The 21,405-nt window shown below is 38.7% G+C and overlaps 2 protein-coding genes across 2 annotated transcripts in view; one reads left to right on the top strand and one right to left on the bottom strand.

Moving 5' to 3' along the window:
* Window positions 1-537: 537 nt before the first annotated feature.
* atic (5-aminoimidazole-4-carboxamide ribonucleotide formyltransferase/IMP cyclohydrolase) lies at window positions 538-10,724 on the top strand. Its single transcript, XM_079422141.1, has 15 exons — window positions 538-661; window positions 1,416-1,542; window positions 1,729-1,872; window positions 2,325-2,413; window positions 3,614-3,765; window positions 5,336-5,492; window positions 5,585-5,710; window positions 5,828-5,935; window positions 6,029-6,114; window positions 6,212-6,301; window positions 6,913-7,038; window positions 7,257-7,349; window positions 7,447-7,629; window positions 8,194-8,349; window positions 10,080-10,724. Exons 1-15 carry the CDS (start codon window positions 646-648, stop codon window positions 10,197-10,199), a joined length of 1,773 nt encoding a protein of 590 aa, XP_079278267.1. The 5' UTR covers window positions 538-645; the 3' UTR covers window positions 10,200-10,724.
* Window positions 10,690-21,405, bottom strand: part of fn1b (fibronectin 1b) — a 23,246-nt gene continuing 12,530 nt past the window's right edge. The window contains exons 23-45 of the mRNA XM_079422140.1: window positions 21,196-21,282; window positions 20,540-20,731; window positions 18,160-18,348; window positions 17,966-18,055; window positions 17,596-17,862; window positions 17,401-17,517; window positions 17,135-17,308; window positions 16,876-17,031; window positions 16,634-16,747; window positions 16,104-16,403; window positions 15,809-15,996; window positions 15,592-15,679; window positions 15,315-15,497; window positions 14,917-15,006; window positions 14,598-14,786; window positions 14,400-14,489; window positions 12,991-13,475; window positions 12,769-12,907; window positions 12,519-12,680; window positions 12,312-12,437; window positions 12,124-12,230; window positions 11,890-11,979; window positions 10,690-11,727 (exon numbers count right to left, since the gene is read on the bottom strand). Coding sequence (XP_079278266.1) covers window positions 11,650-11,727; window positions 11,890-11,979; window positions 12,124-12,230; window positions 12,312-12,437; window positions 12,519-12,680; window positions 12,769-12,907; window positions 12,991-13,475; window positions 14,400-14,489; window positions 14,598-14,786; window positions 14,917-15,006; window positions 15,315-15,497; window positions 15,592-15,679; window positions 15,809-15,996; window positions 16,104-16,403; window positions 16,634-16,747; window positions 16,876-17,031; window positions 17,135-17,308; window positions 17,401-17,517; window positions 17,596-17,862; window positions 17,966-18,055; window positions 18,160-18,348; window positions 20,540-20,731; window positions 21,196-21,282 — 3,701 coding nt within the window. The 3' untranslated portion in view covers window positions 10,690-11,649. The remainder of the gene's footprint in view (window positions 11,728-11,889; window positions 11,980-12,123; window positions 12,231-12,311; window positions 12,438-12,518; window positions 12,681-12,768; window positions 12,908-12,990; window positions 13,476-14,399; window positions 14,490-14,597; window positions 14,787-14,916; window positions 15,007-15,314; window positions 15,498-15,591; window positions 15,680-15,808; window positions 15,997-16,103; window positions 16,404-16,633; window positions 16,748-16,875; window positions 17,032-17,134; window positions 17,309-17,400; window positions 17,518-17,595; window positions 17,863-17,965; window positions 18,056-18,159; window positions 18,349-20,539; window positions 20,732-21,195; window positions 21,283-21,405) is intronic.

Here is a 21,405-nt window from a genome sequence, read left to right as displayed (position 1 = left end):
TTTATCGTTTCAAATTTAATTTAATGAGATGTAGTTTATTTACAAATGTGCTTGTGTTCTCTTAATTGATATAAATGGCTTTTTTATATTTTGTTATCAGATACTTTGCATTCAGATATTTGGTGCCATTGAATGCTACAGTAAAAGAGCTTGATGTATGAAATAAGCATCATGTCAATCTCTCTGAACTGCTCATGCTCTACTGGTTCAAAAGAGGACATGGAGGACAAAACAAGGAGCCTGTTTGTGCTCGAGGCGCCATCTATTGGTGCATTCAGGTAAATGTCAACTTTGTAATGCAACTCAATTGTGTGATTTTTTTTCATTCAGTTTCAGATAAACTATAATGATAAAAAACGTTTATGTTTTTGTGTTTTCATTGCTTAACTGCATATTTATAAGTTTGCTAATGCATTGTCGTTTGTATTATATATGCATTATTTATGATCACTTTTCTGTAATAAAACGAAATACATCACTTCCTCGTCTTATGTTAAAGTGGGAGTGTCGTTTGATGTAAAAACTACATTTCCCGTCATGCATCCTCGCGGATAAAACTATTGCATCCACGTGTTTTGATTACCATCGCGCGGTGCACGAGACACTACAGCACAAATCTCAGATTTACCCTGTTTTACCTGCAGCATGGCATCCGAACTAGGTAATCTTGGGTCTTTTTTACCTTCTGCACGTTGCTGCCTACAAATCAAATGCTTTGTGTTGTGTTTGTTTTTGTTGTCGCAGTGTCTTGTTGAGCAGTCACATAACTCACTTTACTGACTTTAAAATGAACTTTGTAGACAACTTCAAATTTAGAAAAGAGTTTGTATTTGATTTTCATTCTGAAAACTGCTCTTATGTCACTAGTAAACGATACCAAAAACGCTATGGTAATACCATGCTTTTTGACACTACCCTGATGATAATAGTACATGCTATTATATATAGTACATGCTATTATATTTGAATGAGTCTGGCTACAGTACCATATTATCTAAAAGTATTGCTGTTTTCTAAACCCTGGTATCACTCACCATATGTACCATGGTTTTTGGTATAAGGTGTAATGGTAATACAATGGTTTTCTTTGAAAAACTACCTATGCAGTGATGGACCAATTATAGTATTTATTTATTTTTTTGCATGAATTGTTGTACCACTGATTATATGGAAGTGCCTTAGAGTTAACTGTCTGAAATAGTGCTGTTACAGTATTTAATGAAGGACAATGGTATCAACAAACTGATTCCGTCATGGTTTTACTTCATGAAGCCTGGATTTGTGTGAAAAATTCATCACATTTGTGCAAAAGTCATCACATGCAGTTGAAGTAGTTATAGTAACCCATACTGCTGCAGTTGTTAAATGTCAGATGCATTTTCTTGTGTATGTGACTAATTGATGATCTCTTTCAGCATTGCTGAGTGTTTCTGATAAAACTGGACTGGTGGAGTTTGCCAGGCGTCTGGTGTCAGTGGGTCTGTCATTAGTGGCATCAGGCGGCACCGCCAAAACTCTCCGAGATGCTGGACTCACTGTCAGGTCAGGTTTTAACTGCATATTTAAATTTATCTATAGCTGCTGTGATTTGTTTAATACTACAGTGGTACTAAATCTTGCAGGTGTAACATTGTTTTAAAGGGGGCTCATGTACCCCTACTCTTCCTCTTGTCATTTTAAAATGTTGTGTGTGTGTGTGTATATATGTAATTTAATTGTTTCATACAGGGATGTATCTGATCTCACTGGATTCCCTGAAATGCTTGGAGGAAGAGTCAAGACCCTTCATCCTGCTGTCCACGGTGGTATTCTGGCCAGACAAACTCCCTCTGATAAAGCTGATATGGAAAAACTAGGGTTTAGTCTTGTCAGGTAATACTGTTCAGTAAGCAAACCATTCCAGTGCTAGCTATGTTACAGTGGTAAAACCACGGTACTTGTTTTGCAAGTTCTGCTTTATTGATTTTAAATTCAGGTCATGTTATTTCATGAATGATCGTCATGTGACGCCGATACGGATATAATCCGTTTTAGTGGTGCTAACATGCTTAACATTGGCTTTTTTGTTAGAAGTGGAGACTCGGCATGGGTAATCTAATCACTGCTAATTCAAATAGTGCCGCTGTGGTGTGACCGAAAGTCTTCATCTCACTTACTGGCTCTCAGCCATTTAGAAGAAGTTTGATTGGCTGACAGGGTCATATGATCACTGTGAAATATGGATTATAGTAATGATGCAATCATGTCATGCTAGACTTCTAAATTCTAAATAAGTAGTAAATCAAGAAAAAAAAAAATATTTATGTGAACTTATGTTTTTCAAGAGTGGCTGTGTGCAACCTTTACCCGTTTGTGAAGACTGTTGCATCCCCCAGTGTGACTGTGGAAGACGCTGTTGAGCAGATTGACATCGGTCAGTACACTGTTAATGGCTCACAGGCTTTTGATTAAAGGGCTTCGAATTGACTCCTTATTTAATATTTGCCTTCAGTGGTTTTTCTATGTTTAAGAAATTTGATGATGCAAGGAAAACTTTTAAATGTGCTTTAGAGTAAGGATTATAAGCAATATTATAAGTGTAAGAGTCTACTAAACTAGGAAATTATGCATTCAAACTTATTAGTTGAGTCTTACAAAGACAGCCCAGGATATATTTTGTCAAAACTAAAAGAAAATATATTTTGCACAGAGGAGGAAACAAAAAATCATAAGTATCACTTTTTCTCCCAAAATTAATAATCTTTGTTTATTTAAAATTACATTAACTTTTGCATTTAATAGATACATTATACTGTTTATTTATATGGCAGTGTTATTGTAGTATAATTTATATTCTTCAATTGTGTGGCAAATGAGAGGCCTAATTTGTAAAAATTGTTGCTTTAAGTATTATGTGTTTAAATTTTGCATCAATTTCTGTATTCAGTAAAATGAAGCTTAAGAAGGTTTTATTTTTTTAATTCATTTTAATCAAATACAGTTAATTAGTGTTATCATTATTTGTGTTGAATATGTTGTATTGTTGCAGTTACATCCCAGAAAACCTCTTTGATATATGGTGGGAATGTGCAGATTGTTACACACAATCTGTCAGTTAAATATGTTTTAAAACAAAATTGTCATTTTTAACTGCAATAAGGATTTTAACTACAGAATACAAGCATGCAAATACTTTGATTTATTAGTATTGGAAGTATTTTAGCTGCTACAAAGAAGATGGACACGTCACAAATGAAGAATGACCCTATTATATTTTCAGGATTAATTTCAAATTTAAGTTTTAGTAATTTGTTTATTTTATTATTATTTTTTTAGCTTTAATTTTTTTTTTAGTTTTAAAGTTTAAAGTTTTTTTTTTTTTTAAAGGTTAGATTACATTTTTTTTTATCTAATATTTATATTTTGTGTTATTTAAGCTTAATTTATTTAACTGACAATTTTTAGTAGCTTTAGTTTTAGTTAAAACCAGCAACACTGGTCTATAGTGCTAATTACTATATATTGAATTTTGGGAAATGTGCTTAATTGGCTCTTTTTTTTTTTTTTTTGCTTGAGCATTTGTGAGATTCACCTGGTTAACAAAAGTCACCATTAATCCCACTATCATATTTAGGTGGAGTTACTCTTCTTCGAGCAGCAGCTAAGAATCACGCCAGAGTCACTGTAGTCTGTGATCCGTCTGACTATGATGTTGTTGCCAAGGAAATGGAATCCTCCGGCAACCATGATACCACAATGGAAACCCGCAAAACTCTTGCACTCAAGGTAACCATGGCAATCCTATCTGAAAGGAGGTTTGATTAAACTTTGACGACCCACTGACCTTTGCATGTTCAAAACTCAGTGAACCGCACCTGATCTGAACCCACTGAACTCCAGAGGAGGATTTTCACCACTAATAACATTAATGTTCAGATTAACGGAACAGATTCATTTTAATGTAATTCTGAACTATACCATAGGCTTATTCGCATGAAATGGTGTACTATTATGTATTATAATACATAATATACTACATTATAATTCTAAATGAATTAGACCCTTTTTAGATGCAAGACATGAATAGCTAGTGTTCTGAATTTTGTGGTAAATCATGTTCAGACATTGACTTCAAAGACTTGCTGTTAGCATTGAGCAATAGGCTTGCTTGTATCCAATTCATGCTTTCAGGCCTTTTACCTGAAACAAACAGTAAACTTGGCCTGTTAAGGTCATTGCAGACTGAGTGAGTTGAGTTTTTTCCTATTCCCCATCCTTTCCTGTCAAAATGCATGCTACAGAAGCGAAAACGCAGAAAATCGAACCTGATCCGATTTTTTTCATTTATTTTTTTATGACAGACGAACGTTTCGGAGGCAGTGTGCAAACATGATTGACATAACATGATTGACATAATGAGGTTGTATTTATTTTTTAACGTGCGACTATTTCGGACTCTGTGTGCAATGACCTTTAGTCATACTTAACAAAATTGAACAGAAATTGTTGTTGGTCCCACAGTTTAAATAGCAGAGGCATTTAGTCACTTTTAGTGGAATCTTTGCCTTGCTTAAGTTCTGACCCATTGACTTCTCATGTTTAGCTGTGCTGATAACCCTTTAAAATAATCAATACAGCTGTGAGATCATGAGGCATTTGCATATTTTTGATAAGCTTGGGTGATGATTGCTGAATATGGGGAAAGTTCAAGCATCTGAGGTTATCAGTTGGGACATTGTGTTAAAATTATTTGCGTTCTTATGACCTATTTCAAATAAGTTTTAAATTTGTATAAATATTGTAAAATGTAATTTATTCCTGTGATGACAGCTGAATTTTCAACATCATTTCTTCAGTGTCACATGATCCTTCAGAAATCATTCTAATATGCTGATTTGCTGCTCTAGAATCATTTATAATTATCAAAGGTGAAAAAAGCTGTGCTGCTTCATATTTTTGTGTAAACTGGTAAATTTATCAGCTTTCTTTGATAAATAGAAAGTTCAAAAGAACAGCATTTGTTTTAAATATATATTTAAGGTTTTTCCTGTAACATTTGATCAATTTCATGAGTTCTTGCTTAAAGTATGAATAAAAAAAATGTTTGAATAGTAGCATGTACTTAAAACGGTGTAGAATTTAAAAATGTGTAATTTTTATGTAACCGTCTCATCAAATTATCATAACATATTAGCACCCCTTCTCTTTAGACATCTGCTTTAATCCTTGATAAACCCATTAGTTAGCTTAAAGTTTCTATTGTTTTTTCAACAATTAACAAGGACACCAATTTCAGTTCAAATGTGACTTTAGTTAATTAGAATGTATGTGTGAAGTTATATTTGTAATATCTCAGGCCTTCACACACACCGCTCTGTACGACGAGGCCATTTCTGATTACTTCAGACGTGAATACAGTCGAGGAATTTCCCAGCTGCCCCTGCGGTACGGCATGAACCCCCATCAAGCACCTGCTCAGCTCTACACTCTACGCCCAGCACTTCCACTTACCGGTATATAGGATCACATATACTGCTACCAGATCAATATTCAACCACAAAACATAGAATATTAATATTCTTCTACATTCCTGACTTGGTCTCAGTGCTGAATGGATCTCCAGGCTTCATTAACCTGTGCGATGCTCTGAACGCCTGGCAGCTGGTGAGAGAGTTGAAGAAAGCTCTTGGGTTGCCAGCTGCCACTTCATTTAAACATGTCAGCCCTGCAGGTATGCATGCAAACTTGTTTCTCACATGCAAATTCAGCTCATGTCTTTCTTGTAGAGTTGTTGGAAAGGGCTTAGACTTTTTAAGACAAACATTTGAGACACATTTTCACCTTTTAGGAGCTGCAGTTGGCGTCCCTTTGAGCGAAGATGAGGCCAAGGTGTGTATGGTGAATGACATGCTCCAGGATCTCACCCCTCTCGCCACTGCATACGCCAGAGCCAGAGGTGAAACTACTATCCATGCATTTTAATTTTTTTTAACTTTAACACATATGTTTAAGCCTAAAATGTGGAAAAATCTGAAAAAATGTCTTGTAGGTTCTGACAGGATGTCCTCCTTTGGAGACTTCATTGCTTTGTCTGACATCTGTGACGTCCCTACTGCCAAGATCATCTCCAGAGAGGTGTGTGAGAACTTTGATCAAGAGTTCATATTAGCCTCTTATTTAACAAATGGATTTATTTGTACATTTTATATAAAACTTTACCCAATTTCTTTAGGTGTCAGATGGTATCGTTGCTCCTGGTTATGATGAGGAAGCACTGCGCATTCTCTCCAAAAAAAAGAATGGAAACTATTGCGTCCTTCGGGTAAACCATGCTTGTTCATTGATTAAAGAGACGCAAGAATTGTTACTTAACTATGTTTGCTCTACCGTTTCCCATAGCATTTTCTTTTTGGTCAATATATACATTTCTGATGATGCATACAGTAAGTTTGGGGTCGGTAAGCATTTTTATTTTGTATTTTTTTTTTTATGCTCTTAAAATAAGTCTCTCGTGCTCACCAGGACTTCACCATTTACTTGACCATGAAAACAGTACTATTGTGAAAATTATTACAGGTTTAAAATGGCTGTTTTGTATTTTAAGAGATTTTAAAACCTAAATCATTCATGTTATGGCAAACCTGAATTTTCTGCATTATTCTTCCAGTCTCACATGACAGTGTCACATGATTTTTTAGAAATCACTCTAATATGCTGGTTTGCTGCTCAAGAAACACTTCTTATTCTTATAAATATTTTTTTTTTTTTTAGAAATACTATTCTTTTGTTTCAATGTAAAAGTCCTTACTGTCACTTTATTAATGATTTTTCTGGAAAAAAAAACTCTTGTTGGCCCCAAACTTACCCAAAGCCCATGTGCTTCAACTCTAAGCCTGTGTAATGTGTGGTTTTTTGTTGTTGTTGTTTTTTAAGATGGATCCCGAGTATGAACCTGATGAAGAGGAGGTGAGAGTGCTGTTTGGTTTGCACCTCAAACAGAAGAGGAATGGAGCTGTCATTGATAAAGAGCTCTTCAGCAACATTGTGTCAAAGGGCAAGGTGAGAAACACTGTTGTTTTGTGTAATTTCTGCAATTGATTTAGTTGTAACATTTGTGAAATACTTTTTTAAACCATATTGTATAGTAAAAAATTCAATTTTTGAACTGCGATTTGGTTGTACTGTGTTATAAGAGGGCCGAGATATTAATGTTAATATGTAAAAAAAAAAACAAAGTAACAGATTAAGTGAGTTTTTGTTTTTTTCCCCCATGAAAGCTCTCTGAGAGTGCCCTACGAGACCTCATTGTAGCCAGTATCGCTGTGAAGTACACTCAGTCCAACTCTGTGTGTTATGCAAAGGATGGTCAGGTAACCAAAAAGTTTTAATTTCATTTAAATGCCAAAACATGTAAATGGTTGAAAATTAGTTATACAAAATTGTGTGCTACGTGTGCGTGTTTGTTAGGTGATTGGCATCGGTGCTGGGCAGCAGTCTCGTATCCACTGCACTCGGCTGGCAGGAGACAAGGCTGATAACTGGTGGCTCAGGCACCATCCACGAGTGCTCAATATGAAATTTCGCAGCGGAGTTAAGCGTGCAGAGATGGCTAATGCCATTGATCAGTATGTCAGCGGAACAATTGGAGAGGTAGTGTATTCAAAAATTGGTTATTTGTACTGGTCATGGAGGGATGTATTGGCCAGCCTAGTTAACTTGGCGAATATTTTTGAGATCTACATCAGCCAAAAAAACCATACTTAACTAGTTCCAAAAGCTACAGTACTTTTAGTGAATACACATTTTCTGTTTTCAAATAATTTGTGGACTTAATGTGGAAACGTGATGTTTATCATTTTGTGACATTTGAGATCATGAAAGTGTAATATTTTTGGGTGAATCTCATGAAAGCTGTCAAGAAATGTGTGGTTTATTACACACCTAAATCCAAATTAAATATAAAGATGATGTAATATGAATTTGGGTGGAAAATGTGCCTGTGAAAATGGCATTGTTTTATTTTTAATGCTTTGGGTGGTATAATAAGCAAAATACAATATAATTATTAATAATAATAAAATAATAAACACCATAAGGCAAATCTTGGAATGTTATAAAATCTTAGAAATAATTTTATGCACCACTGTATTTTTGTAGCTTGCTGGGCCATGGAGTTTTTCCTAATGATATTGAATGTTTATTTTTGTTCATTAGGGTCCAGATATGGAGGTTTGGAAGGGTCTGTTTGATGAGGTGCCTGAGACTCTGTCAGAGGTTGAGAAAAATAACTGGATCAGTTCTCTGCAGGCTGTGGCCCTCAGTTCAGATGCTTTCTTCCCCTTCCGGGACAATGTTGACCGCGCCAAACGGGTAAACATCCTCTGCTACTGTTACCAAGCTCAAGTCATTATTCATGTTTTATGCACACTTGTATACACCAACAAATTTGCTTGTTGCTATACAGTGGAGAGAAATTATTTGATCTCCTATTTTACATTTGCCCGCTGACAAAGAAATGATCAGTCTATAATTTTAATGGTAGGTTTATTTTAACAGTGAGAGACGGAATAACAAAAAAATCCAGAATTTAATTTCAAAAAAAGTTATAAATTTGATTTTGCATTTTAATGAGTCAAATAATTATTTGATCCCCTATCAATCAGCAAGATTTCTGGCTCTCAGGTGTCTTTTATACAGGTAAGGAGCTGAGATTAGGAGCACTCTCTTAAAGAGAGTGCTCCTAATCTCAGTTTGTTACCTGTATAAAAGACACCTGTCCACAGAAGCAATCAATCAATCAGATTCCAAACTCTCCACCATGGCCAAGACCAAAGATCTGTCCAAGGAGGTCAGGGACAAGATTGTAAACCTACACAAGGCTGGATTGGGCTACAAGACCATTGCCATGCAGCTTGATGAGAAGGTGACAACAGTTGGTGCGATTTATTCGCAAATCGAAGAAACACAAAACAACTGTCAGTCTCCCTCGGTCTGGGGCTCCATGCAAGTGGAGTTTCAATGATCATGAGAATGGTGAGGAATCAGCCCAGAACTACATGAGAGGATCTTGCCAATGATCTCAAGGCAGCTGGGACCATAGTCACCAAGAAAACAATTGGTAACACACTACGCCGTGAAGGACTGAAATCTTGCAGCTCCTGCAAGGTCCCCCTGCTCAAGAAAGCACATGTACAGGCCCTCTGAATCATTCAGATGTTCATTGGCAAACTTCAGAGGAGAACTGAGTGAAAGTGTTGTGGTCAGATGAGACCAAAATCGAGCTCTTTGACATCAACTCAACTCACCATGTTTGGAGGAGGAGGAATGCTGCCTATGACCCCAAGAACACCATCCCCACATCAAACATGGAGGTGGAACATTATGCTTTAGAGGTTTTTCTGCTAAGGGGACAGGACAACTGCACCGCATCAAAGGGACGATTGATGGGGCCATGTACCGTCAGGGCCAGGTTATTGGAGCCAGCCAGTGCATTGAAAATGGGTCGTGGATGGGTATTCCAGCATGACAGTGACCCAAAACACACGGCCAAGTGGCTCAAGAAGAAGCACATTAAGGTCCTGGAGTGGCCTACCCAGTCTCCAGACCTTAATCCCATAGAAAATCTGTGGAGGGAGCTGAAGGTTCGAGTTGCCATACGTCTGTTTCGAAACCTTAATGACTTGGAGAGGATCTGCAAAGAGGAGTGGGACAAAATCCCTCCTGAGATATGTGTAAACCTGGTGGCCAACTGCAAGAAATGTCTGACCTCTGTGATTGCCAACAAGGGTTTTGCAACCAAGTACTTGGTCATGTTTTGCGAAGGGGTCAAATACTTATTTCACTCCAAATCAATTTATAACTTTTTTTGAAACGCGTTTTTTTTTTTTTGTTATTCTGTCTCTCACTGTTCAAATAAACCTACCATTAAAATTATAGACTGATCATTTCTTTGTCAGTGGACAAACGTACAAAATCAGCAGGGGATCAAATAATGTTTTTCCCCACCGTATTATACATTCCTTATGTTTCTTAAGATGGCATATAAATGGTGCGTAAAAGTGACTGTGATTAAGTGGTTTTCTATTTGTGTGTGCTTTTAGAGCGGTGTGGAGTATATTGCTGCCCCCTCTGGCTCTACTGCAGATGAGGTGGTCATCAACGCCTGCAGTGAGCTGGGTATTACCCTGGTGCACACCAAAATCCGTCTTTTCCATCACTGAAAAGCACTACAAAACATCCAGTTGAATACAAATATCCAACTAGTTTCACTGTTACGAAAGTATAGGGTTTCTTTCTTTTTAGATGCACATCATTTACTGTGATTACACGTTGCTATCCATATTTCATAACTTGGTCTAATAGCTTACCTGTCCACTTTGACATTAACTCAGTAGTTTAACTATTTGAATTTTGAAAAGTTTCTCTTTTTACTGATCCTAAAGCCAAGAGCAAAGTGACATTCTTGCTAAATAGTTAGGAACATTATTCATATATGCCGCCTTTAATGCTGATATGCTCAGAATAAGATGATCCACTACTGTGATCCACTACTTATATCTTTGCATAATTTCTTCCATGTGGTCCTTGTTTACAGCTGCTGTATGAAACATTTGCAATGTGAAATTGTCTCTATACACTTCTTGATACATTCCATTGTGCTACCGTTAGTGTCCATGAGCATTACAAAATAAAAACACAAATCAGATATAATAGATTGTCATAGATTCCATAAAGGGTTTATTTGCATTTGTTGACTTTTTTTTTTTTTTCTTGCAAGGTTTGTTTACTTTAGAACCTAGTTCTACTAGAATTTGTTTTGAGTGACATTTTATAAATCCAATTTGTCATGAGTCTTGCAATATCAGAAAATGAATTTAACAGTAGTGATAACTGGTGTAGACAGTAGGAAAATGACAATCAAATGAGACAAATATAACATTCTATACAATCCAAAAACGTCTGAATGAAGGGGACAAATAGTCAAAGAATTTAGAAAATTAAAATTTGTATCGATCTAAAAACAGTGCTGACTCTAAATAATCAATGAGCCATGTTGGAAAAAATATATATAAAAGACACATTGAGACTTGATTTTTGGTACCTCAGTGTACCCCCAGTGGTGCTCTAACATTCTTATAAAACGGTGCTTATTTTTACTACTTTGAATTGTATTAGCCACTATATCAATTAATAAAAACTGAAATCTTCTGACAATAATGGTAAGGTAGTTTATTGTAAATTTAATTGATTAGAAGGCTATATATATCTTCACATATTAACAGAGAAAGTACACTTTCCTGTTATGCTTTTGGTATCAACGTTGACAAATGGTTTTAACTGACTGCAATAAGAAATATCTTGTTTTGACATTGCAGTACATTTTTTAATTGATGTATAAAACACACTAGCAAACAAAAATGTAAAAGCCATTGAAATTCCTCAACCAAACAACAGCCAATGAAAGGCTGTGAATAAATGCAGCTGTTGCTATGGCATCAAAACAGCTGCTGTAAAGCAGCAGCTGGACGGCAGTGGAGACATAACAAACAGTGATATTTTAAGGCAGTATGTGATTAGTATGTTCTCATATAAAATCACATCTTTATTACATGTCCCAATTAAATTATGCATGAGGGGGGCAGAAGGTCATGGTGCAGTTTGGTCAGAATTTTACTCTCTGGGTTTGGCGTTGGCCACAGCATCTGCAAGAAGCTCAGGTCGGAGACATTCAATGGGGCATTGAATGTTCTGGAACAAAAAAGGGGAATGTGTTATGTAATGAAAAGCAGAAATATTTATCTATATACATTCAAATATATGTGATATACTGTGTATTATCAATGCACGTTTACCAAAAATATAACTCTTTTGCCTTTTGAAATGCTTGCATGATTGAAAGCCGATACTCACCATCCTCTGGCCAGTGTTTAAGCGGACAGGTTTGAGCAGATCAGAGCTTATCTCAGCACCAGGCCTTCTGCAGTTCTCACATCGCCAGCCCTGAGGAGCAACACACATACAATGCATTTCACCAGACTCAAGCATGTGACTTTGAAACACCCCCTCTGAATTGCATTTTATTGAAATTTACATGTTTTGAAATTTTCTTTTGCTATTTTATCGTAAAATACATTCTGGTCTTACTTGCTGTCCTCCATAGCATGTGCAAGTGCAGATGGCCCCCAAGTATTCTTTCTGCCACTGGTTTCCAACCTGGTACATCTTTCCATCATCGTAACATATGGACTCATCTGTAATGAAATGCAAGATCTTTAATTCCACTGACTGAAAGAAACTTGACTACACATTGTCTGTTTAGCGGCGGCACTTACGTGGTTCGCACTTGAACTCTCCTTTGCCATTGCCCATGCAAGTGCAGCTCATCAAGTGACCGTTTTCTGCCTGTCGCTCCCACTTTTCACCAATGCGGTAGTTGTTTCCATTGTCATGACACCATTCTGTGTAAAAAGTGATATTTATGCACTCATACAGGATCATCTACAGGATAAAATCCACCATTTGATCTCCAATTTACTTACTGGAAGAGTCACATCTGAAATGTCCACTTCCCAAACCGAGACATTTGCACCAGAGTTTGAAGCCAGTGTCAGACATGCGCTCCCATTCCTTTCCGACATCATAGTGAGTGGCAGTGAAGGTGTCGTAACATGAGTCCTTGCTAGATGAACTGTCTCCTGGAACTGTTGGTTTTAATGGGAACAAAATAAAGAAACATCAAGATAAGCATGTGTATTTTTAAGGCTTCATCAAAGTTTGTTGATCCTTGACCTGTGTTTCCAGCGGTGACCATTTCCTCCAAAATTTTGTGTTTGAGGGCTCCCTTCAAGGCCTCCACAATGACATTATAAGAGGCACCAGAGGTGAGACCGATTAGGGTGGCGCTTGTGGTTGTTCCTGGGACACGCATCTGCAAAACAATAAAGGAAGATTTGCGACCTTTTTCTTTTGCATTCATCTAAGATCTTCTGTAAATCCTTCCTAGGTCCTCACCTGAAACATCTTCTCATCTGGATGGGTAATTGGCTGACAGGACACCAGGTAACCAGAACTTTGCTGGTAGGGCTGCCATGAGATGGTGGTCTGGGTCTGGGCCTCCTGAGGTCTTCCGGTCTTGTCTTCTGGAAAACCAAAAGGATGGCCATCGCCAGGCTTCTCACTAACCTGAATAATTTGAGGCACACGACCCCCATCGGGTCCCACATTGGGGATGTAGACTAGGGTCTCCCCAACTTGAGGCACATAAGGCTGGGGTCGGGGTTGGTTAGGTTGAGGAATTGTTTGATGATGTTGAGGCTGGTAGCCTCTGTTGGGTTGTCTGGGCTGGTTATTGAATTCTGTGTACTCCACTTGCTGCCCGTGTGCATCAGGTGAGTCATGCCCGGTGGGACCCACTGGATGACCTCTGTCAGGCTCAGGCACATCCAACTTGTCTGGGCCACCGTGGTGGGGCAGACCGGGCAGATCAGAGGTCAGCTCTGGGCGGGAAAAAGGTGTTAAAAGCAAAGCAGCAGGTAAAGAGGCAGCCACAGTTGCATCTACCAGCCAGTAAGGCACTAAAGATTCAGTCAAGTAATGACAGTACTTGCTGATATCATTTTAAAGGACAGTTGGTCCAAGAATTTTTTCAAAATTCACCAATATTTTACAATTAAACATTGAGGATTATGTGCATTATATAGTTTATAGTCTTTGTTTCCTGCCCATTGTGAAATCTCATTTGTTCAAAATTCCAGATTCAACTCTTTATTACACGTCCAATATGTTCTCATTGGTTGTGGTTTTGTAACATTGTTAATGGAAACTTTTGCATCACGTTTGGTTTGAATATGGTGTAAGATTCAGTCCAAGAATACACTTCTCCACAGAGTGAAAATGTTGGTGAAAGTCTGGACCAGCCCTTTAAACACTTATCAAAGGTTTTGATCACAGTAGTCCAATGTGGGAACACTTAGTTTGAATAATTTAAACAGTGTAGTGATGAGCTAGCAGTCCAGTCAGCGTGGTGCATCAATTAAGCAATGTTAAATGCATTTTATCTTTATTTTGCATTTCAGTTCTGAGTGAATTTCATCATTAAAAAGCTAAGCACTAAGAAAATGTATGGCTTAGCCAAGTATACTACTGAAATGCAAGCCAGTGCAATATCAAGCTTTTATAAAATCCCGTGTAGGCTAGTTCAACAAAATGTGCTGTATCTATTTCACTTGCTACTGCAGCAGTAGCTATCATGCTTGCAAAACACTTTTTGCTAGCTTGCACCATTCAGAAACAAAGCACAAGGGAGTACACCTTATGTCTCAATATGTGCATTAACATTCTGTATTTACATTTATCCATTAATCAGACACTTTTTTCCAAAGTGACTTACAAGTTAGGAAAATCAATGATGTTATACTTACGAGTTGTGGCCGTGCCAACCAGTGGTGTGCTTCTCTGGCTATTCAGTAGGACATAAATCTTTATGATGTATTCTGTGCCTGGTTTCAGACCTGTTATTAAAATATCACAATATGTTTGCGTAGTGCATTATAAATTTTGTTTCACAAGCCTAGTTTACCAACATCTATGTATACCACATCTGCTATTCTGGGTCTTACCAGTGATGGTGGCGTAGTTCTGGCCAACATTAGGGCGGGGTGTAAGCTCACGAGGCGAACCACCTGATTCTTCATAAGTGATGTAATATCCTGTAATTTGTGTTGGAGGGGCTTGCCAAGTGAAGGAGATGGAATTGGGGGTCAGCGAGGTGAACTGGAGGTTAGTCGGAGACGGAACAGCTGGCCGAGCTGTGACCATATAGGACAAAAATAAAGTTTAAGGTCATACTGGGAAATTTAAATCAGTTCATTTTCAGACTTAATGCATTAGCATTAATACAGTATATCACTCCACATTGGCAGATGTGCTTAGTTGTACCTGTGTTTACAGTCAATGTGAAAGGAGGGCTTCGAGTATTTCCATTTAGTGTGTACATGTTGACCACATACATGACACCTGGCTGCAAACCTGAGGCATTGAACACATTTCTTTCAATAAACAGCAATACTCCCAAAAAAAAAAAAAAGTTATAAAAACATTTTGTGTTTATCCAGACCAAACAGGATGCAACATTTACTAACATGGAAACCCCATAGATTTTAGACACTACTGTGATGGCAATAAAATGGTATAAAATATTTGTAACTCTGAATACAATATAAATGCCATGGAAGTGTATAATAACAGAGCGTTTACTTTGAGCAAACAGTGCTTAACCATTAATGTTAAAACAAATGGCCTATAAGGGGCTATTTATGGCTTGTATGGTAACCTACCAGTGACAACGTAGGTACGGCTGTCAGCAGGAATAGTCTGCCTGAAGGTGGGGTGACCTCCAGTTTTGGGTGTGGCTTCAATAAGGAAACCTGTCATTGGCTCATTATTGACAACACGCCATGTGAGAGTGAATGAAGTGTCTTTCACATCAGTGATACGGACTCGGCGAGGAGGGGTTATATCTGCATAGTTGATGAGATTATAGTTTACATTTAATATAGGAAAACTACTAAAAATCACTTAACTGGCAAGACAATATATGGGTAACCCACTTACTGTCAGCGGTGGTGCATTCTCCAGTGAGAGGAGAACTGCTGTCTGAACCTCTCAGTGCATAGACATGAACCTCATAAGCGGTGGCCACCTGGAAGTAAACAACAGATATTTAGGGCAGGAATGTCCAAGTCATGATTCAATAAATAACTTTTCTAATTTTACTTGTGCCTACAAAGATTAAATGTATTTGTAAATTACAAGAAGGTAGACCTATTACCATAAGCCCAGGCACTAAGACTTGTGTGGAGTCTGGTGCAACATTCATTTCTTTGGCTGGGGCATAAGGATTCTTCGGTGATACCACCACACGATAGCCAGAAAGCCTAGCATTGGGTGCTTGCCATGCCACGACAAAAGAAGATGGACTAATGTCGAAGAACTGTATATTGGTGGGAACAGGGACAACTGGGAAATGTAAAGGAACAAGAATCAGAACGGATTAGGACAGGGACTCAACCCTATTATCTAAATGACTAGCTTGAAAAGCTAAATTGAATTTCGACAGGTCATACCAGTGGGCTGAGTCTCCTCATGGGTAGTTTGCTGAATGCCCTCAAGAGTACGGACTGGGTTACGTCCTTTCATGGGAATGACTTTAATGTTGTACATGGTTCCTGGGCGCAGACCTTGGAGAGCCACACTGTTATCACGACCACTTACAGCTGGTTTGTACTCCCTTTCTCCCTCCTCTGGACTAGAGTACAGAACCCTGTAGGAGGTCACTCCTGGAACCCGTGGAACATCCCATGTCACAAGCATGGAGGTGGAGTCCACATCAGAGAAGGTCAGATCTCTTGGATGCTGCAAATTTGCTGGAGAGTTGGAAGGAGAAAGTATGTTTTGGGTGGCATTGCATTGTGGCTAAAGCTCAGCACTGTTAACTGGAAGGTTGCTGGTTTGAGCCCCGTAAGGAACAGCAATGAACTCTAATCATTGACCTATTGAGAAATCCTTAACTCCAAGCTGTTCCAATGGGGAGTTTAACATGATGATTTGAAAGGTTAAAAAGTTAGGTAGGTTAAGAAATCGAAAACCCACTAACCTGTTGTAGCTTTCTGGACCACTGGGGTGCTCTCTCCTTCTTGGCTGAGAGCAATCACATTAATTGTATACTCCACGGTGGGCACCAAGCCACGGATAGTCATTTCTGTACGTTCTGAAAAGGCAGAAATAGAATAGTTATTACATCAAGTCCAAGTACTGAACCACTTCTTCCAAATTAACTTCAAGTTTAAGAGTAGTAATAAAATGTAATGACAAGGTAATGAGCAAGTGATGTCTCACCAGGGCCAACCAGCTCAGAGAATGTAGGACCTTGCCCACCCTTGGGTGTCCCTGTTACTCTGTAGCCTGTTATGGGACCTCTAGCTGGGCTCCAGCGGACAGTTAAGGTATTGTCTTGAATATCAGAAACGTCTAAATCTGATGGGGATGGAACACCTGAAAATGGAGAAAAAAACAATACAGTCACAAGAAATGTGTGGTAAGCTAATGGTCAGACATTATAATAGTTATAAATGTCTTGTTGAGCATAAGTACTTACTTCCACCTGCAGTTCTGTGTGTGATGATGACTGGTGTGCTGGAGGCTGGGCTGTCCCCTCTGCCTGTCACCGCATACAGTGTGATGGTGTAATCGGTGTCTGGACGCAGACCCTGGATGGTGGCAGTAGATTGTGTTCCTGGAACAGTGAACTCCCTGGGTTCATCTCTTTCACCTAGGAGTCAATGAGAAGGAATCAGCTGCATTTACAAGTTCAAGTGAACTTGCAGAAATTAAACATAACACCACAAAAACACTTTGTCATACCTGTTTCACCATGTGTGATCTTGTAGTAGCGTACAGTAACTGCAGGGGCATCCCAGGAGATGGTGATGCTAGAGGGAGTGGAGGACGTCACGGCCAGGTCAGTGGGAGCATCAGAGACTACAGGAAGAAACAAGAGTTGCGTCATTATACCTCACAAATATGACTAAACAAATCCTTAACTTTTTAACTTCTCACCAGTTGCTTGAGTTCCAGTAAGTGGTAGACTCTCTTTATTGTCACTGACAGTATAAATATAGACAGTGTATTCTGTCTCAGGAGCCAGGTTCACCAGTGTGAAGTAATTTCTCGTCGGGGGAAGTCTCTCATCTTTAGCGCGCCCACCACTGGTTGGCTGATAGCGTAGACGGTAACCTGTAATGAGGGCACGTGGAGCCATCCAGTGCACGGTAAATGAGTTGGTGGACACATCAGAGAAGTCCAGATTTGTCGGGGAGTCCAATTCTGTGTGGATGATGGGAACAAAATCAAATGGAGGAGTTGAGTGGAAGAGAGAGTGGTAAGAAAACTAAGAACTGAACACCATTTCTTATATCCAAATACGTACTTGTTTTCTGAATACCAGTTACAGGTTCGCTCTCTCTGTCCTCATAGACACACACTACTTTTACCAGATACTCTGTATTTGGCAGCAAGTCTGAATCGAGAAAAATCTGAATTAGCCAGTGAAATGTGTTAAGACTGTAAGATGCACATGGTTGAAATTAAGATCTTTAAATGAAAGCATCAGTAAACCCTTACTCTGAAGGAGGAAGTTATTGATGCCACCTCCTACATTGACTTCCTGAGTGTCGTCATCATTTTTTGTGGGATGGTAACGGATGACAAAGCGGCTAATTTCAGATGGCTGAACAGAAGGGGAAGTCCATGACACACGCATGGAGTCTGAGCCCACCTCAGCAAAGTTCAGGTTTGTGGGGGCTGGAATAGCTAAACAAGATGGGACCGAGAGACAGTGAACTTCTAAATGAAGTCAACACTTTATCAGCATAATAATAAATAGCTAAGAAATGTGTTATTAAAGCTTTTCTTATTAACATGAAACATGAATACAGTAAATACAAACACTGATACCCCACCAAGTGGAAGTTATAGTTATATTCCCCAGAAATGCAAATGCAAACATACAACACTTAGAAATGCATCAATATTCAGATATAAGCATATGATTGATTCAAAAAGCTGCACCGAGTTTGGGAAATAGCAAATTGTTCATCTTGGCTAGCCAAACTTGTAAGTAATGAAATGAAGTGGCTTGAGTGAATGATGTTTGAGGGATGAGGGTCTCAGCCTCTCGTTTATGTCCATATTCTCCATTCCTTTCCCTCTTCTTTTACCCCCACCCTTTGAAATGTAAATAGGAACCTATGTAGGATAATTCACCAGTTTGGGTTTGCTGTGTGATCACCGAGGGCACACTCTCCGCCTCATCTGTAATGGTGGACACACTGATGTCATAATTGATGCCTGGCTCCAGTCCACGAATGGTATAATAGCTGACGGAGGAGTTCACCACGTCCTCCAAAATACGAAAACTCTGGCCGGCCGTAACAACCGTAATATGGTATCCAGTAACTGCAGGGTAATTTAGCGGGGTCCATCTAATTCCGATTGTGGTATCCGTGAAATCAACAAAGCTGAGATCACCCACCTTGGGCACTTCTTTAATTGGTTTGCAAAGTTGCATTTATGGGAAAGGGAGAGAGAAGAAAAGACACACAGAAGCAATGACAATGACTAATTAAGACGAGCAGCAAATTACTGTTCTCATGCCATCAGTGCTAACAAATGATTAATAAACAGAAGAGACATGCACACAATAATGGAAAATAAAAAGGCTTTTGATTTGAATTAGTCATACTCAGAGCCGGCGCCAGGGCACCTCCATCAGGGGGCATTTGAATTTCTAGTGGGGGCACAAATCACGCGTGTGTGTGTGTGTGTGTGTGTTGGGGGGGGGGGGGGGGGTCGCTGACGCTCGCTAAACCATGCAATCGCTTTCTTATGTGTGCTGTTTTATTGGTTTCACTTTAGCTTTTGAAATCGATCACGTTCAGCAAGGAGGGGAGAGGATGGAAAGTGGGAGCACAGTAACTCCTTTGGGGGGGCATGGCCCTGCCTTAGCCCAGTCAGGTGTGCCGTGAAAAATTATCCATACTTCATACCTGTATTAAAATTTGTCATTATTATTTTAAATCAGAGGGTTTTAAAATGTTTAACCAATGCCAATCATTAAAAAGAGCTTGTCAGTAAAACTTCATAAGGCCATTGGATCCTCAAGCTCTCATAAGCTCGTAACTCCACCCTGCGCCGCACACAGCCTGGAGGAAACACATCTCCGCTTTTTCGCAATGCAAAATGTTTGAATAGTACAGCGTTTTCTATACTCAGCAGGCTCGTCCAGGGCGGGCACTAGTGACTCACAGGGCGGGCCAGGCCCCCCATTGCCTGCCTATGGCACCGGGACTGGTCATACTACAAAAAAGTACCAAGCTCTTATCTAGCAACTATTAAATTCAATAGATATTTTCAAACATTTAAAACCAAAAGTGAAACAGCCATGCTTGTTGAGAATTACACAATTATTTCCATGATGCACAAACAGATGAAACAACACCAAAGACTTGTTGGAAAGAAGAAATTACTGGATTTTATTAGAAGTTAATATTCTAATATATTAAATGCAACTGTGTTTATTGATCTTTGCAGGGTTTGTGTGATGCATCTACGAGGATCAGTAGCATCTTACTGGAGCAGAAGCAGGATTATGTGGTGAAGTAGATATAGCTCAAGAATGGAGACTGATCTTTGGGCTGGAGACTGGTTGCAGGTTGGAGCCCTATGAGTTGTGAGCCATGAGTTATCACCGTTATGGCTAAGTAATAGATCTATTGACTTCACTTTTGATATTTCAGAAGTATACTTGTGATCAACAGTCTATTATTCAGATATCCTTTAAAAGCAGCAATTGGCATTTTTGTTGGCTGGGTGTCTTGAGAGGGTGAATTTCTAAATCTATGGATCATAATCAGGTGATTCTCTGGATCAGTCATGGTAGTTTTGATCCAGCAGAGCATGGCTTGAACTTACCTTTATTTATTGACTATAGATGGGGTCTTACCTGGTGTAACGGTGGTTGAGATAGGCTCACTCTCCAGATGGTTTTTAACAGTGTAGACGCTGACATTGTATTCAACGCCAGGACTGAGGTTCTCAAGGGTACACGAGGTTTCATATCCTCGAACATTCTCCTCTAGAGTATTTCCACGCTGCCCATTGGTTGGTGTGCATGTCACTCTGTAGCCAGTGATATCTGAGAGGATAAAGGAGATATTGCAAGTATAAAAATATAAATGGACACTTAGAAAATAGTATAGCGACTGTAATAGTGTCCAAAGATGGTATTACCATCTGATTACCATATTCATATACCATAGTATTATGAATATAAGGTTCTTCTAAAAATACCATAGTGTTGACCAATAAACTATGGTATATTTTTTTAGTAATACCATGATTAACAATGTATAAAATTACATGCTAGAATTAGAATTAAATGCACTAAATGTAATAATCATCACAAACACATAAAATATATAAACAGACAAAGAACAGTGGGAGTAAAGGATGACTGGAAGAACAGATAATTCCTGGAAGAATTTAACCTGATTATTTGAAATGGTCACATACACACAGGCTACACAAATAGCCAAGGTCCACCAGCATGCTTCAAAGAAAGGGTGAACAGGGATAAGTGGGTGTACAGTCAATATTTACCCGGACTTTTGGTGCTGCTCCATTTGACATCGAGTTCACCGGTGACAGGGTTAGACACCACATTTAGGTCAGTTGGCGGGGATAGGGCTAATGTGACAGGAAAGAGGAATGAAATCCAACATTAGAAAATGTATATAGTACTTTGAGCTGTATATTACCGGCTAGAAATCTCTACATTTTGTTTTAATCTCTTTCAGCAGATCTACCAGA

Source organism: Barbus barbus (assembly GCF_936440315.1).
Source record: "Barbus barbus genome assembly, chromosome: 7".
Taxonomy (NCBI): domain Eukaryota; kingdom Metazoa; phylum Chordata; class Actinopteri; order Cypriniformes; family Cyprinidae; genus Barbus; species Barbus barbus.
Note: the sequence above shows the minus strand (reverse complement) of the source record. Positions and strands in the feature narration are given on the sequence as shown.

Coding starts and splice junctions, on each gene's coding strand:
- atic (XM_079422141.1), top strand. Junction 1,543..1,728: donor GATGCTGGACTCACTGTCAG/GTCAGGTTTTAA, acceptor TGTTTCATACAG/GGATGTATCTGATCTCACTG. Junction 6,115..6,211: donor CCAAGATCATCTCCAGAGAG/GTGTGTGAGAAC, acceptor CAATTTCTTTAG/GTGTCAGATGGTATCGTTGC.